At 48.0% G+C, this 16,167-nt stretch overlaps 1 protein-coding gene across 3 annotated transcripts in view; it reads right to left on the bottom strand.

Annotated features, from left to right (window-relative positions):
• Positions 1 to 16,167, bottom strand: part of FNIP1 (folliculin interacting protein 1) — a 61,643-nt gene that overhangs the window by 25,643 nt on the left and 19,833 nt on the right. For 2 of the 3 annotated variants that reach the window (XM_032196878.1, XM_032196876.1), the window contains exon 2: positions 7,984 to 8,110. In XM_032196878.1, coding sequence (XP_032052769.1) covers positions 7,984 to 8,110 — 127 coding nt within the window. Of the gene's footprint in view, positions 1 to 7,983; positions 8,111 to 14,617; positions 14,685 to 16,167 lie in introns of those variants that run through there. The other variant, XM_032196877.1, reaches the window with a different exon arrangement.

Raw genomic sequence — 16,167 nt, forward strand, 5'->3', positions numbered from 1 at the left:
GGAGTGCGACACATTACCATCAATACTGGCACTGGAGATGCTCCACCAATATTTTGTTTGAGATTCAAAAACCTTTGTGACTTCACCTGCGAATCCCAGCAGCCTGAGCAGGATCAGCCCACGTCCATGCCATTTACACCGGTATCAGGCAGCCCTCTGCACCTAGAGATCTCAAAGGACTTCTCGTATACTCATTAAACTTGGAAACACCCAGGCAAGGTTGACATTATTTACATTTGCTAGTGCGCAGCACCGAGAGACAGAAATAGTCTACACGGCTTAAAATTACATAGTAACGCTGCCCTGAGACTTTCTCAATTAACATTTCCGATACAATCTCCCAACCAGGGAGAGCAAGCTGGAAGCAAAGAACACCGCAAGCAACGTTCAAAGGAGAGATGGAAGCACCGACGTGCCATTACGGGGCACAGCTTCATCTCCAGGCTCACGGGTTTTCATCACGAGCTCCCACTTCAGGCAAGATCATAAGCATGTCTCAATCTTTAATAGCTAGAGAAAAAAAGGGCGGAATAGGGAAAGTGTGAAACACCCAGCTCATAAGGGTGGTAACTTCATGTCTCCGCTGCACAGTCAGCCACACGTGGACAAGAAGGCTGCCCTGACTGCTGGGGAGGGCTGGCAGATTTTGGTCAGGGACAGGATGGGGACCCCACGTGTCCATCCCGCGCTGTGCAGGTTGTTGGTTTGTCCGTTTGTCTTTTCCCCTGCTGTGTGGAACACCTTAGACACCAGGTGGCTTTTCCTTGGCCCTAACTATGGGAAGATTTAAGCAAAGCAGCAGAGATGTCAGGGATTATCGAGCTCCCCACTGAGCTGCTGCTGCAGTTATAGAGCTGCTGCCACAGAGAGCCCGGAGGAGAAATGTGCAGGCAGGTCAGCAGATCGGTGGCAGAGGGGAAGGAAGCATTCACCAACCACCAAGTTCTGTGTTTTACTGCCTTGTGCACCCTCCACAGTAATACCCTCTCATTACGACACGCTGCAAGGACGTTGGATTCCTGCAATACGTGGATTTGCTCATGGCAAGTATCTGTGGCTCGAGCACAGTGCACAATGGCTGGAACATGTGAATGATCATCATATGACTGCAGTAGGAACTCGTGAACTAGAATTGCATTTTATCTCTGACACAAACAACAATGTCCTAGGCTAGGCGAGCATCATGTGATAAAACCACATAAGATCCACAGGGTTACAGAAGCTTTTGCAGGCAAACCACATTTCAGCTTGCATTTTCCATCAGATGTTGAAAGTTCCCTCTAAAAAGCTCCTATTGTGAGCGAGCTTCCTTGAGACTGCGAAGCCAGTAAGTGCATTTCTACAAGTGACAAATGTCCTGTGCGCTAAAAGAACAGGCTTAGTTTGCAAATTACTGACATTTAACTAATTTCTTTTCCTTTCCACTGCATTTTTCTGCACAGCAGCTTTCCCCAGACCCACTGCTGGGTCTGGTATCTTGAGGTAAGAGTTGCCTAATCTGAACAGGAACCAGGAAAATAGTCACTTGGTATCTGCAGTGGCATTTAATGAACCAAGACTCCTGTGAGGCATCTGTAAAGGTCAGGATCTTTCAGATACCCAACTTTTTGGAACCTCACAAACAGTAAATCCCTCCTAAAATGCAAACCACTGGCAAACTTTGGTTGTTGTGCTGTTAAAAACTTACCACGTGCTCAAGAGTTACCTGCTGGACAGTGAGATCAAGTACCTGCAATGCCCCTCTCCTCCGCAGTCACTGACTCCAAAGGTCAACGCAACGTTAGGTGCAACCAATCTCGAGCTAGTACGCCACAAAGGAGTGGGGTTACTTGCATTCAGTATAACAGCTGAAACATATTCAAGCCAGGTTTCCCAAACTAAAAAGGTAACCGAATTATTTAAGAACTGCATAAGGACAAATTTCAAAACTCTGCATTTTCTTTCCAAATATACAGTTGCAGCTCTCTAGGCACGGTGCTCCTGGAGTGCTCCGAAACACACATTTTGCTGGAGAGCAGCACATCTGCTGGAAGGATGCTGCGGGCAGCTGCCACTCCCGGCTGCCACGCTGCCTTCCCCGCTGCGGCCGCGCTCTTTGTTCCTTCTCTGCCAACCCTCTGCAGATACCCACAGCTCCAAAGACTTCCCGGCAGGCACAGTTCTTACATTAGAGGTCATAATTTGCTGCGAGTCTTGGAGACCTACCAGGTAGTACTGAAGGTAACGTACAGCAAATTGCCTTCATAGTAAGGCAGGGTACAAAACAGGTCTCTGCCACGGTTCTGCTTCTGGAATCTCTTTCCTGCACCTCTATCAGCAAAGACCTTTAACTCTTTGCCACCGTGTCTATAAATTCCCCAGTGAGTGGAAAGAACATGCACGGTGCTGTGCACAGGAGGAGGAGGCAGAAGAATTTCCACTGAGCAAGTTCTGGTTCGGGGATAACAAGACAGTGAAAAGGAGCCTGGTGCACTGAACTAAACCCAGGCTGTGTGTGTGTGTTAGGGGCTGTGAGTGACAGAAGGAAAGAGAAATGTCATCGTATGTTTTATATTCCTCTACCTCTCTGCAGCAGCCGGTGCTCAAATACCACTGTGGCGGTGGCGACAGAGAAATCCATCTATTCAGATAAAGCCACCATTCTTCGGGAACTCTGTACCCCATTTCCAGAGCACATTATTCAGCAAAGGGAACTTCACAAAGCTGAAAAATTCCTCCAAAATTGATAAGTTAACTCGTTTGCTTTATTTTTTGGTCTAAATGTGTAGTTAAATGTGTGTTTCTGTCAAGGACAAGAGAGTAGCCTGAACAGGCACTCACTCTTTCCCTTTGAGTCCTGCTGTAAAAATCCAGGTATCTTTCTATCAGGGGCTGCTTTCTCACTGTTTCCAGAGTTGCCAAGTTCCTCTATTTGTCATCGGCGAGTGAAAGAAGTAAAAGGACAAGCTGCTGCTCCCCCACTGGCGTGCTGTTTCTGTAGAGAACAGGCAGAGCTCGGAAGGCAGGGCTCCTGCTCTCACAGCTGGGGGCTTTGTCTGCTGGCCCTGGCTCGCTGGAAACCTGTCCACTGGGAGCGAGATAGAGCCCAGTCTTGATTTCACACAACTCACCTAAAAGCAAAGGGCTCGCTATCCGATTACTAATCCCTCAAAGCAATTTACTGCTCACCATTTATCCAGCGCTGGAGTGTATTAGAACACGTGGCTAATCCCCGCTTGTTTAAATCAGCATGCCATTTTTCTGCTTTGGGATAAATGTGACATTTGGAGTGAAAGAAATTGCCGCAGTAGGAGATCAAATATCATCTGACCTTTCGGTTATATTATCCCAAAGATAAAGACAACTAGGTTACATGGCAAAACAAATTTTTTGCTCTCCAAATCCAAACCCACTCTTTTTTTAAGGTTGTACCTCCAGATCTCAAAGCATGCACCCCTGGCCCTCTCTCTCGCTTTCACTTCTTCCAAACAAACAGCTTCTGAAAATCGTCTTCTGTCTCTGCATCCTGGAAACAAGCCACGGCCCTTTTCCGATTCATTGTCTTTCCCCCTTCCCAGCCAAACCACTCCAGCTCTGGATGTGAGCTCAGCACAGTGCACAGCTTGCCTCTTGCTTTCTTTTCTCCCTCCTCTTCCTCTTTCTCATGGTCCCTCTGAACCCTTTCTTCCACACTTTCCTCTCAGCTGATCTTTAGACGTAGGAAATCTTCTAGCTCCTTACATGTCAACCAGCACCTCTCTTCAGTCAAATCCCTGGCAGTACACGTCGCCTTGTTGTGGACAACACAAAAAGAAAACAAGCAGTTAAACCAGACAACTAGAAACCAAACTTGTCCTCGAACTCATTCAGTTTAAGGAAAACACCAAGGCAAACTCCTCTCTCAGCTTCTTTATTTACTCCACACCTTGTGGACCACTCCTGGGGCATCCTTATCCTGTCTTAAGATCCCAGTTAACATCCCGGCCCGACCCAGTACAGACTGGCAGCCCTTTCTGTTTCAGTGGGTCCTTGCACCATTTCTGTGACATAACCCGTGCACACAGCAGCAGCAGCACAGCGAAGTACACTCACAGTCTTCGCAAGGGTTCACATGAGCAGTGGTTGGCTTCGTGGTTGAGAAGCCAAGCACTCAGGCAAGGGCCAGGAAACGCAGGGTGAGGGCTGAAAGCTGACCCAGCTGGTGCCTGCACCCCGAAGGAGCTGCCTGTCACGCCTGGCCTGCAATTCAGCCCTCAGAGGACCTGTGGGCTGAAAAGTGGGCAGGGAGCTCTGGGCTGGACCTTGCATGGACATGGCGAAACGAGCAGGGAGGTAAGATGGGTGAGGTGGTACATGTGAGCAGGAGGCAGGCGAGGAGACGTCACAGGAAAAAGAACAGACAGAAGTGAGTCTACCAGCAGAGATCTGTCACAGGCTGCAATACTGTCACCTGCAAATCAAGGAATCCAGCCTCACTAGGAACCAGACGCCTATCAGCACGAGGAACAGCCTCAGACTTTGTTCCCTAGCGGAGGATTTGGAAGAAACCCACCGGAGTGCAGCAGAGCTGCATCCCCATCCAGAGAGGCAGCCCCGGGGACGCGGCTGTCTGGGTGGGGACCACGGCGGTGAGCAAGGGCGGCAGCGGTGCCCACTTCTCCTGTCACATGCTGCCCTCGTACACCCAACATGCAAACGCCTGCGCTGAGACATCTGCTCATGATCTGGTGTCACAGGGCTGAAAAAGGCAGGCGAGCTCTTACGGGATCCCCTGACAAAGCTAAAAGAGGAGAGTTAGCTAATTTTCGGGTGTTTGCGGGGAAAGAGGCAGCTGTCCAGGCGCTGCAACCAGGTATCTGCTTGCAGAGCCCGGCTCATCATTGGCCATCCCCCGAAAAGTGGGGGAAGAACCTCTCGTGCTTCGGACCAAAAAAGGTGTGGGGCTCGCAGAGGGGAATCTGCCTCCCTCCACAAGCCAAGTGCCCACAGCTGCCGAGCGCGGCTCCGTCTGGGTGGAAATGCCTGGCACAGCCCGGGGCCAACATTCCCGGTGCCGAGTCACCCGGCGGCTTCGCAGCTTTGCTCGTGAAGCTTAACTCTATCGGGACCCGGGGAAAACACGGCGTCTCTGCAGCGTGTGGCAGGGCACGGGCACCTGCCGTATCAGCGTCCCCGAAATTAGAAGTGTGCTTAACGAGCCCACTGGGAAGCAGGGTTATTTACCAGTCATTCTCTCCCCAGTCCTGAAGTCCTGGGAAAAAAAGATGTATTTTACCATTGCTACAGAGACTCTAGAATTAAATCTCCAGCAAATTTACCACCTTTTAGCACAATTAAAATATTGTAACAGCAATACCAGGAACCTCTCGGCTGCCTTCTGTCTGCCTCTGCACAATAAGCTCTCTCCAAATTCTTGTTTACCTAATATTTAGCTTTATTGAAGACAAGAAGAGGCTGATTTAATGTCCAATGAAAACACAAAATCCTTATTTGTGTTATAATCACATGTCCCTCACAGAAAATATAGACTCGGTAATGCTTTATTAATTAAAGCCTAGCTTGGCATGAGCACAAACTCTGTGGTTTTTACTCACCAAAAAGTTGAAGGCTAGTTTTATTTCTTTAAACATCTGCCTCTGGACAAGTTTGCCCTAATGCTCCTTGAGTTTTATAACTTTCCCTTATGGAATTCAAGCGACTGAGCCTTGGTGCACTGCACGCACCTCCTGACATACACCGAGTTTAGATACGTAAAATATAAAATAGAGAAAAATGTATCAGATGTTGCTGCAGGCATACAACCCAAATTATAATTGCTTTCAATCAGACACTTGTTACACATCTCAGAAACAACAGAGGACAGGAACTGAAGAGCACAGCTGCCAGCACAGAGCAAACTGGCACGCGCTTGGCTCTCTGAGCTACACAAACTGGTCAGACTTTAAGCAGAACAGCCTGGCCACCGCTGGGCACTCTCACAACCTGCCCCTCGGTGTGTTCGTAAATCCAGAGGTATAAATCATGGTAGGAAATGGGGGGCGGGGGGAGAAGATGCAGAAAGCACTGCCCTTTGTGGGCCACTAACAGATAGCCTTTCACAAGGGAGAGCGCCCGGCCCACACACACGTCTCGCTGCAAAAGGGCAAGAGTGCCTTGGAATGTGCTTAGAGCCAAGATCTGGCTTTGTACAGGCAGGGTGTGTCTTTGCTAATGAAAATCATGATAAAGAACGAGGAAAATAAACAATGTGATTCCTTGAAAATGGCCAGTGTGTACTGCTAGCTGTGCAAGGCTGTGCTCGGCTTGCAGCGAGCTGAGCCCAGGACTTGTGCACATTTTCACCTGCTTAATGCTTCTACTAATGCAAAGTTTTGTTTTATGAGGGAAGAATTGCCTGACATTACATTATCTGAGTGCTGCAGAAGGCAGATACCGTGGCAAGAAAAGGTTTTCGATATACTCTCTTTCCAAGTCCCTTAGTAGCACAAAAAAGAATGAAAATGTACCGACTTACCAGACACAATTAGGGGCACTTCAAATACTCTGGGAACAGTCTTTCTCCACCAGCCTCACATACTCGTATCAAAGGGAATGTGTTCATAATTTATTCCCCCCCCGCCTTCCCCTTAATGAAGAAAACAAAGAGGAGATAATACGGAACCGTATTAGCCTCATTATCTGCTGTTTGTTCTGTTGCTACTGAGCTGCCACAGACAACTGGCTGTGAAATAACCCGAAACAATGAAGTTTGCAAGCTAACTGTGCAAGTACAGATCTATCTTAAAGAGGCTTTGGGCTCTCAAGAAATCAATTGAAATATAGCAAGAGGGTTCATGCTGCACAATGCCTTTCCTATTAATGAAGAAATGGTAATAAGCAAAGCCAGCAATTAATCACAATAAACCTCTTTAGAGATCTTCTTGAACATTTGTTCAACTTGTCTTACGTCACACATTCTCAAAAAGAACTAGGAAATCAGGCCCTCAATTCATAATATAACTGTGCTAGCACAGGCACAGTGCAAGCCTGGAAGCTGGTGCCTGATGACACACAAATCGGCTCCCCGAGGTTAGGAGATGTGGAAGAAGAGCTCAGAATCACGATGGGAAGCACCAGGCTGGCAGCATCCAGCAATGCGCTGGGGGAGTTTCCAAAGCAGATGAAGAGCCTTCTTCTGGCCGCAATCCAATACCCAACACGAAAACCAGGGCTTGCAGGTAATGTATTATTTCGTGTTCTCCTGCTCACGGAACCCAGGAGGTCCTAGGGTTAAAAGCAGCTGTGATCATAAATGCCATTTCACGCAGTGCTCTCTGCTTGCAGAACTTAAAATGCTTTGCAAATGTTTGCAGAGATGGTGAAAGGGAAGTTCAAAGCAGTGAAATAAGTTGTCCAACCTCACACAACCACTTACAATAGCACTGTGGCTAGAAATTAATCTTCTGGCCAGAGCCCTTAGAAGGAAGTATCCTCCTCTGACTGCATCCATTACAGTTTCAATTAATAGATTACCATGCAAACCATGCCAAAAAAAAAAAAAAAAAGAAGTTTTCAAGTAACTTTGTGTGAGAGCCGTCAGCAAAGCATGGGAACAACAGCTGGCAAAAGCCAACCAAACAGGACATGAGAGGACACGGGACTGGGAGCACTTTCTGACTCAGAACACAGGTCCCGCTGCGGGAAGCGTCCATGTCATAAAAGCTTGTCAATAAACATTGCATTATGCCCTGCCTCTGCCTCCTAGCATCGCCTGCTGCAGCCCCGCGGAGGAATCCTTCTCTTGGAAAGAGCAGGAAGTAGAGAGCACAGGAGGAAGAAGATCACTTGAGTATCTAAAGCTGTTAAGAGTGAAATCAGTGGAGCCTGAAAAAATTGCAACTTCACAGGCATTTAAATATAGCCCTGCATAACACCGATGTTAATATGGCTAACCCGGAACGTTTGTACTTTATCAGTTTTATATTAAAAAATACAGAATACAGCCACGTAAATCGCAATACTCACCGACACCGAAACGTCCTCAATTTTCCTTTTAGCGCTGGAGTCAAACAAGACATTCCGTCCTCTTCTCTCGCAGTCCTGATACACAATCAGTCGGATCTGACTTGGGTCAAACTCCGGCAAAGGCCAGCTTTAATTAAAAAACAGGACACCAAAGAGATCAAATTACTACAACTCTGTAATACACTGCTCTTTCTACATTATTTCTATATCCAACTTTATTAAAGCATAAAATCCAGCAAGTGCAATGTCATTTCATCAAACGCTTTGATCCTGTAGCCAGAATTGTGTCTTTTTGATTTTTTTTTTCCTACACTTGCAAGTAGCCAAATTACAGTGGCATGAAGGGCACCAGTCTGCTACAGCCATTGCACAAGGATGTGTGCGGTGTTACAGCTCTCGTGCTCTGTCTTGTGGTACTTAACGTTTTCCTCAAGTTCCAGGTTCCTGAAATCAAAGCCATAGGAGAACTGCAGTAACACACACGTACAGAGCTAACTGCAGCGTTATGAACGACATTGAGACCAGGATATATCTGTCACGATGCATGAGCAGACAACCACGCATAGCTTGGACCTGACTACACTCAGGTCCTTGCTATATTCAGAGCCAGAAATAATCTCCACTTAAGCCACCGTGATTCAAGGCCGTGTTCCTGCCCGGGTCAGCAGAACGCCCATGGCAGCCCTCTTCTAACACACCTATTCCCAAATTGCTCCGCAGGTGGTAAAATGCAGCAGGGCTCTCCCAAGTTTCTGCCTTCCCTCGTGCCGCTGACCTCGGAGGAGCTCTGCATCATCTTCAATTCCCAAGGCCCAGAACAAATGGCTTTCTATTCTAAGCAGAATGGAAAAGGACACGCGTTGTGACACCACAGGGTGTGTTTACAAACAAACAACAAAAACAATACTAGTAAAAAAAAAAAAATCATCAAATATTGCCAACCAGCCCAGCGAGTGTTATTACCCTTGGGCCTGGGAATTCATTTTCGCTGCTACCTGCTCAGCGCTTGGCAGACAGGCAACAAGACGCCTGCTCTGTCCACGAAGCCAGGCGGAATCACCTTTCAGCTACTTACGAGCCATTTCCTAGATCAAGTGAAATTCTATCTTGCTTATCCCTGGCTTTTAGGCAAGCAGCATTAGCACGAAACACCAAGAAGTGAGAAATGAGAACCTGGAAATTTCCAGCCGCTAACGGAGGATAGCGGCTCCAAGTTTACGAGAAGGAGCAAAAGACTTTGAGCAAAAAGGCTCCTGTTAATGAGAATACAGAGTAACGTAATCTTGGCATGCCAGACTCCAAGACCATGGTAAATTTTACTCTCCTCTGTCCTTTTAATTCACCAAGCAAAGGTGTGTTCTGTGTGCCCATGCCTCAAGTCACCACTACACTAATGATGATTGTAGCCAACAACTTCTACAACAGGTCACAGCAGAGAATCAGTTCGATTGCCAAAGCCACGGATGCCCATCAGAAGTTTTTAAGACTGCCCAAGATAAATTCACGGGCCTTACAACTAGAGTAGTCCCAGCTAGGTGAAACCAAGCACCACTACTTACAGTTACTCAGCCTCGAGAGAGGAAATCCATTTCCCAATCCTCTCAGCCCCACCATTTAGCAACCGAAGAGAAAAAACAGAAGCTGCAGAGGAGATAGTGTGCAACAAATGTCCAAAGCAACTTATTACAAGAAAAATGCTTGAGCAACTTGAAACTGAAATAACTTGGTTTAGCTTTGGGGGCAAAGAGCCCTGCACCCTCTCTGCTAGGGCACCGAAAGCAGCGTCCGCAGAGGGACACGGCCACACGAAGAGCTGACTGCCACGATCCGAGCAAACCGTACCAAAACCCAAGCACGATGGCATGCTCAGAGCAGAGTTCACATTAGCAGGGGCCCCTGCTAACGAGCCCCATCTTGCAATTCAGAAAATGTAAGAAAACCAGCAGAGCTGGGGAGGGCTTCTCAGAGAGCCTGAGATGCACGAGGCTGCCAGCTAACCTGGCTTTCCGGGGAGCCATCTCCTCCTATTCTGAAATTACCAGAGGGCTGGAAACTCACCGCTCGAGGTAAGCCACTGGGGGTCCCATAAAGAAGCGGGATGTGACAGTAACAGCAAGCTGCTTGCCAAAAAGGTACTGCCACTTGCTCCACCCTTGCAGCACGTTTGAGTTTCCTTCACGCTGGGACAAAGGCCTGCCTTCCATTACCTCGTACTTATGATATTTGACTTTGAAATTACTGGCAAAGAAGGGCAGTAGCTGTTCCAGATCTTAGGAAAGTCTACTTATAAAAAGCTCCAAGAGCAGATTACACACTAAGAGGAGAGAAAGCTAAATATAAAACCCTTGCTGTATTCGGAAACATATTTGATCAAGGTAACAAGAGCTTGTTTACTTCTCAGCTTCTTCACATGACATTTCCACTTTCTCTAGACAAGCATTTAGCAGATATTTCAAATCATAATTTGTGATAATTCCAAATCGCCGCTATCTCTGTTACATAACGCGGTCCTCAAGCACGTTGCAGCCTTGCAAAAACATTCCCTGGCAATAGCGGGCCGCTTCCCAAAGCAGCAGAAACTTTGAGAGAGCTGGGGGAAAGTTCATTCAGACAGACAGTAAACACGGGCAGCCTGGCACCTCCGACTCGCCCCGACCACCTCCCACATTTGGGGAGGAAACGGAACACGGAGAGGCTTTGCTTTGGCTGTTGGCAGCTTGAAAGCAGTGTTAAGCTGGCTATCTGGATAGATTATCCCCAGAAACGCACAGATTCCTGCGTGCAATACGCAGGGCACGTTCTCAAAACAAATAGAACAGGGCAAAACTCCAGCGCCGCTCTTCAGCCGGATGAAAACTGACCTACATCTTCTGAACATAATTAGTTCTGCTTATAAATGGAAACTAACTTTGACATTTAGCTGGTGTTTTCTCGAGATTCTTGCAGAAATCTAGGAGATGGAGAGTCAAGTGCTCCAGTAACGCTAAGGAGAGGTGAGCCTCCACCTCCTGTGCTGTTCTGGCTCTAACAGCTGTCCTAACGAGGAGCTTCTCCTGCATCACCTGTCTGCTGTTGCAGGGTCTTTCCTTGGAACTGATTACATCCAAAGAAATAAATTGCACCCTTTTCACCAGTGCCTTTGCCACAGTTAGCACTGTGAGGGCAGAAACAGCAATAAATGGTTTCTGAGCAGGATACTGGTCTTGTGGTGATCTCTACCAAACAGACAATAATTTGGCTGCTGGAGACCCCGAGGAGGAGACCCCGGCACCTCTCTGGGTACTGTGCCAGGGCAAAGCATTGCCTGGTGTTCGGGGAACTAATGATAATGAAAACTAACTAATAATGAAAACAAGGCCTGGTGAATGCTATTTTAATGCATGTTCACACTTACACCCTACTATTGGTCAGCTCTTCTCTCTCTTTTGCCCCGCTTTGTTCCGTCTTTTTGCACCTAACCTCCAGGAGTATCTGCAGATTACACGAGCAGATCCTTTACGTGCTCTGCGACATCTCCACGAGTCGCCTGGCAAGCCAACTCCCAGTTCTCCCCAAGGATGGATTTTCTCATGCATCCAATTCCTGCAATTTATTACTGCCATGGCCATTTGTCAGCAAGAGGAAACTGAATGGCTTTAAACTGATACTACTACACTCCGGGCAAGTTTTAATAGTTGAAAAAGCAGACACAGAAATCCCTCGTTACCACGCCACCAATTAAAACACGAGGTTTTCGCCTGTAATGGAAAACAAATACATTCCTTCCTCCTTGCTTCCACTACAACACGAACAGCGCTTTTTCATTAAAATGAGGGTGTAGTTTAATACTATTTTTCCTTCTGCTCAAGACTTAACTTTTCAAACTATTTCACGTTAACACAACTTAGGTAGTGACTGGTTACTTTTTAAACAATTAACAAATACTGTAGAATGCTAAAAGAAGAACAACTGAAGCAAACTGATCAAAATATTAATCAGACAGGAATTGCGGAAGAGTTTTCTAAAAAGTAAAATTGCTCAAAACAAGACCCTGACTAATCATTGGAAAAGTACGTTGCAACTATCTAACTATTGTTTTCCTACATCATGGTACCCATAGTTATAAAAATTGCCTGGTGATGAATCACTTCAAACTATTTTTAAATGCATCTACGCAGATGATATTTATAGTTTATGCTAGCTTATCTGTTCTGCATGTTTTTCATGTTAGCACCTTTTTAAAAGGCTGACAGGGACAGCCATGGCAGAGCGGACTGCAGGTCTACCTCGTCCGCGCTCCCCTCGTGGGCTGGGCCCAGCAAACCAGCAATAGTAAAACGGTGTGGAAGGAAATGCTTTCCTTCACTCCTCTCTGATGAGCAGCCAAAGAGAGGTCCAGGGATCCCGAGAGCTTATCTGGAACACCTGCACATGATGCTCTTCACCTCTGCTGTTACGGTGGTGCTTAGACTCAGGCAACTTCCACATAAGCATCCTTGTGTTGAAGAGCTTGAAACACGAGCCTGCTCCAAGACGTGCACTGGGACACTTCAGATGCCGATTATCCACGAGTTCCCCAGATGTTTACCCTCACACAGAAGCACAATCACTCGCACGTATATGGCCCGGTAGTATATAGGATCCTGCAGCTGCTTTGTTAAAGGGAAGGGTGAATGGAAACACGAGGCAAACAGTCCTTGTCTAGCCCAACCACTGTACCATACAACCCTCACCTCCGAGATGCCTTCTGCAAGGGATTCCCTTCTTCTGCCCAAATTCCTCTACACATTTCTAATATCTGCTACTGGAATTTTTTCTTTGAGAAGACACAGTGAAAGTTGAGTCTATAGGACATGCAGGGAGGTTATTCTATACAATTTAATACCTTCTTATGCAGTTCAATAATTCCCTTATTATTTGACCATCATTAAACAAAGACAACAGTGTAGATCTTCCTGAAAGAGCACAACTAAATTGAAAATAGAGAAAACAGCAATGTATGGCAAGTTAATAATGCTTCCAGCTTTGGAACACCGTTCATTAACTGAGCATTTTTTTTAAAGAGGCATGGGCAAGTTATTTAATTTTTAATAGGAACACCTGAAATGCAAAAAAACATTATCAGGATTCACATGATAAGGACGATCCAGACTGCATCACTAATTTGCAGAGTTGGCATTTTCAGTGAGAGATTCCATGTAACTGCTAGTGACATGACATGGCCGTAAGGCCGGGAGGAGGAAGGAGATCCCTACGCTAGAGAAACCGCGGGCGTATACTTAGAAAAAAAAATTTTGCGAGATAATTGTCTTTATAAGAGCTGAGGTCACTCCAGGGTGTTGTGGTGAATGCCTGCTGATTCTGCAGGGAAAGCTGGTGTTTGTGACTTGACCAAGGCCACCGCGGGAGCCTGTGACAACTGATTGCGAAGGAGCTTACCGAGCACTTCGGGTGACGCTGCCCTCTATCACTCTGACCTCAGCTGGGGTTTCGCAAAAGGCAAAGGATCTGTCTCTGGGTAGCCTGGAAGAGCTGACCGAGAGCGGATCGCCTCAGGGAGAACCGCTCACCACGAGTGCCTGGTTCAGCAAGGACGTTTTTAAGGTTTAACATGAGGAAATAACGTTGCTATGAAAATTAAAAAAAAAGAATCCAAGCCACCTCCTTGCCATTTCTTGAAGGACGGATGAGGCGTCCACAGGCATCACCACGCTGCAGAGGTCAGCTCTATGCTAACATCTATAAATCTGCCTCATTCAGTTACCAGCTTAGCAATCCTCACCTTGAATAGCTGCACTGCTTGAGATCCAGGAAACTTTTGCTGCTTGTGCTAAGCACCCTTTGTACACTAGGCACAGTCACTCAGATATTTCACACACGGTGTAAGAAACTTGGACCTAAACGTCAACTGCCTTCCACGGTCCCTGGCTCTGTCCAGTCCTGTAGCTGTGTATGAAGCTGACTTTAGTTTGTTTTTATTTTTTCTCCCCCTCTACTAAGTCACTCGGCTCTCATTGAGATACCTAATTTATTAAAGTCTAATACACGAGCCAGCTGCCTTTCCACAAGCAAAAAGGTGTAATTCATACAGGTTAGGTGCAGTCTAGTCAACACATTAATCATAACCTGCAGCGTGATATCAAAAATAAGTAGGCTGGAGGTTTTGTTAAAGGCGTGTAATACGTTCAGGAACTTTGCAACCTGCACGGCTTCGGGACTGGCAGTCAATTTTAGTAACTTGATAAAGTATTTTGGGGACTATTCCATGCATGTCACTCAAAAAGCACCTGTTTGGTGTCTAGATGATTTAGGCACATATGTGGGTGCAAATATATGCGTGTATGCACACGCACAGGCTCCTGCTCTTACGAAATTCAGTAAAAATTTCTGTAAATTAATTTCACCAGAAGACAAACGAGAAACACCTCCTTTCGGTTAAATGCCCTAGCGCTACACACCGGCTTTCACATTATCCATCGCGCTCCCTTTTGCAAAATTACAAGGCGAGAACCCACCGAGAGCGATCCCTTTGCCGATACCCCCCGTGGGGGCAGTGGGCACGGAGCTGTGGCAGGACCCTCAAACCCCTGAGGCAGCCGCTGGGCTCCCTCACGAACCCCTCTGAAGGGCTGCAGGAGCCGCGCGGCGCCCGTACCTGGGAAGCATCGCTGGACCCCCTGGCTCCCCGCCGCTCGGGGCAGTGCCGTGCCGAGCCGATCCGTGCCGATCCCAGCGGATCCCAGCCGATCTGAGCCGTGCCGAGCCCGGCCAGCAGCGGCCGCCAGCCCCGGCCGGGCTCCCGGAGCCGCGGGGCCGGCGGCCCTGAGGCAGCCTCCCGGCAGCCGCCCCGCCCCGGCCCGCCCCGCCCGGCCCCTCAGGGGGCCAAAGGGGGGGGATCGGAGAGCTGAGGGAGCGGGGAGATGGCGCCCATCGGGGGCTCCCGGCCCTCTGAGGGTGTACATGGGGCTCTCTCCCCCACCCCGGGCCTGCCGCCAGCTGGAGGGCTTCCTGCTCGCGGTGTGGGAGACGTGATGTGCCTCACAGCGGTCTTGCCCAGCTTGGGTGTCCGTGGGGCTAACCGCCCGCCTCACGCTCTGTGTCCTCTTGGGACATCAGGCAGCAAATGGATACAGGCAGGGGAACAGCCCCACAGCTCCTGCTTCCCTTCTTTCATCTGACAGCCCACCACTGGCTTTGCCAGCACTGCAGCCACAGAAGGAGGGGGAGACCCACGGCTCTCCTGTCCCCAACACAAAGCACGGGGCTATGGGCACACAACAGCTGAGCTCCGTCCCCAAAATCCAGCAATGCTGGCACCCAGGTGCTGTCCCCCAGGCACTGAGCTCCTCTCCTGCACATCCCCTGGACTCAGCCTGTGAGAGGTCCCTAACCTACCTGCACCACAGGAGTTTTGCCATGGCCTTTTCTGTGGAAAAAATGTCTTCGTCTTTGGTGCTTTGCAAGGGTTTTGATGCAAAAGCAGTGAAACTATGACACAGAGACTTGGTTTCAAAGCCAGAACTATGATCTGCTGCGAGCACAGGTGTTTCAGGGGAAATTTCTCGTCGTTGAGGCCTTGATCCCACAAGGACGGACACCACAGGCTTGGCTTTTCGTGTGCGAGCAGTGCCAGGGAATTCAATGGGATTACTCACATGAGTAGGGCTAAGCATGTGCGTGACTGCAGGACCCATGCCTTAAAGCCAAGCCTTGCCTTTAAAGCTTAAAATGCCACCCCTTGGGACCTGGAAGCAGCAACGTTTGACCTCTGTCTGCTACCTTCGTGGTGCAGCGAAAGGAATGTGCCGTACACAGAAACCTCCTTTACCTGTGTGGCAAGCGCACTGCTCTCTAAAGGTTACTGATGTCAAAAGTGACCTTTTTCTTAGAGATGCAATAGTGAGAAGTTCAGTGTGATGTATTATGTAAACATTTATTTACAGGAGTAACATCTAAAGTTTCCATTTTACCTCAGGGTAACCCGATGCGCGCTGAAGACAAGTGCTTTGAAAGCAGACCCAGCCTCCATCCAACAACTGACCAAGAAAAATTGTTGGAAGGAATTCCTGCTCAAACCCAGCCGCAAAGCCGATGGGCTGCGGGCTTCAGCCTCAGCCACACCACCGAACATTTATCACTGGGGGAAGGACTGGTGCTGCTCCACCCCCGGACCCAAAAAATAGGCAGGCTTTTTTAAGACCAGAT

The sequence above is a fragment of the Aythya fuligula genome, chromosome 14, assembly GCF_009819795.1.
Source record: "Aythya fuligula isolate bAytFul2 chromosome 14, bAytFul2.pri, whole genome shotgun sequence".
NCBI lineage: Eukaryota > Metazoa > Chordata > Aves > Anseriformes > Anatidae > Aythya > Aythya fuligula.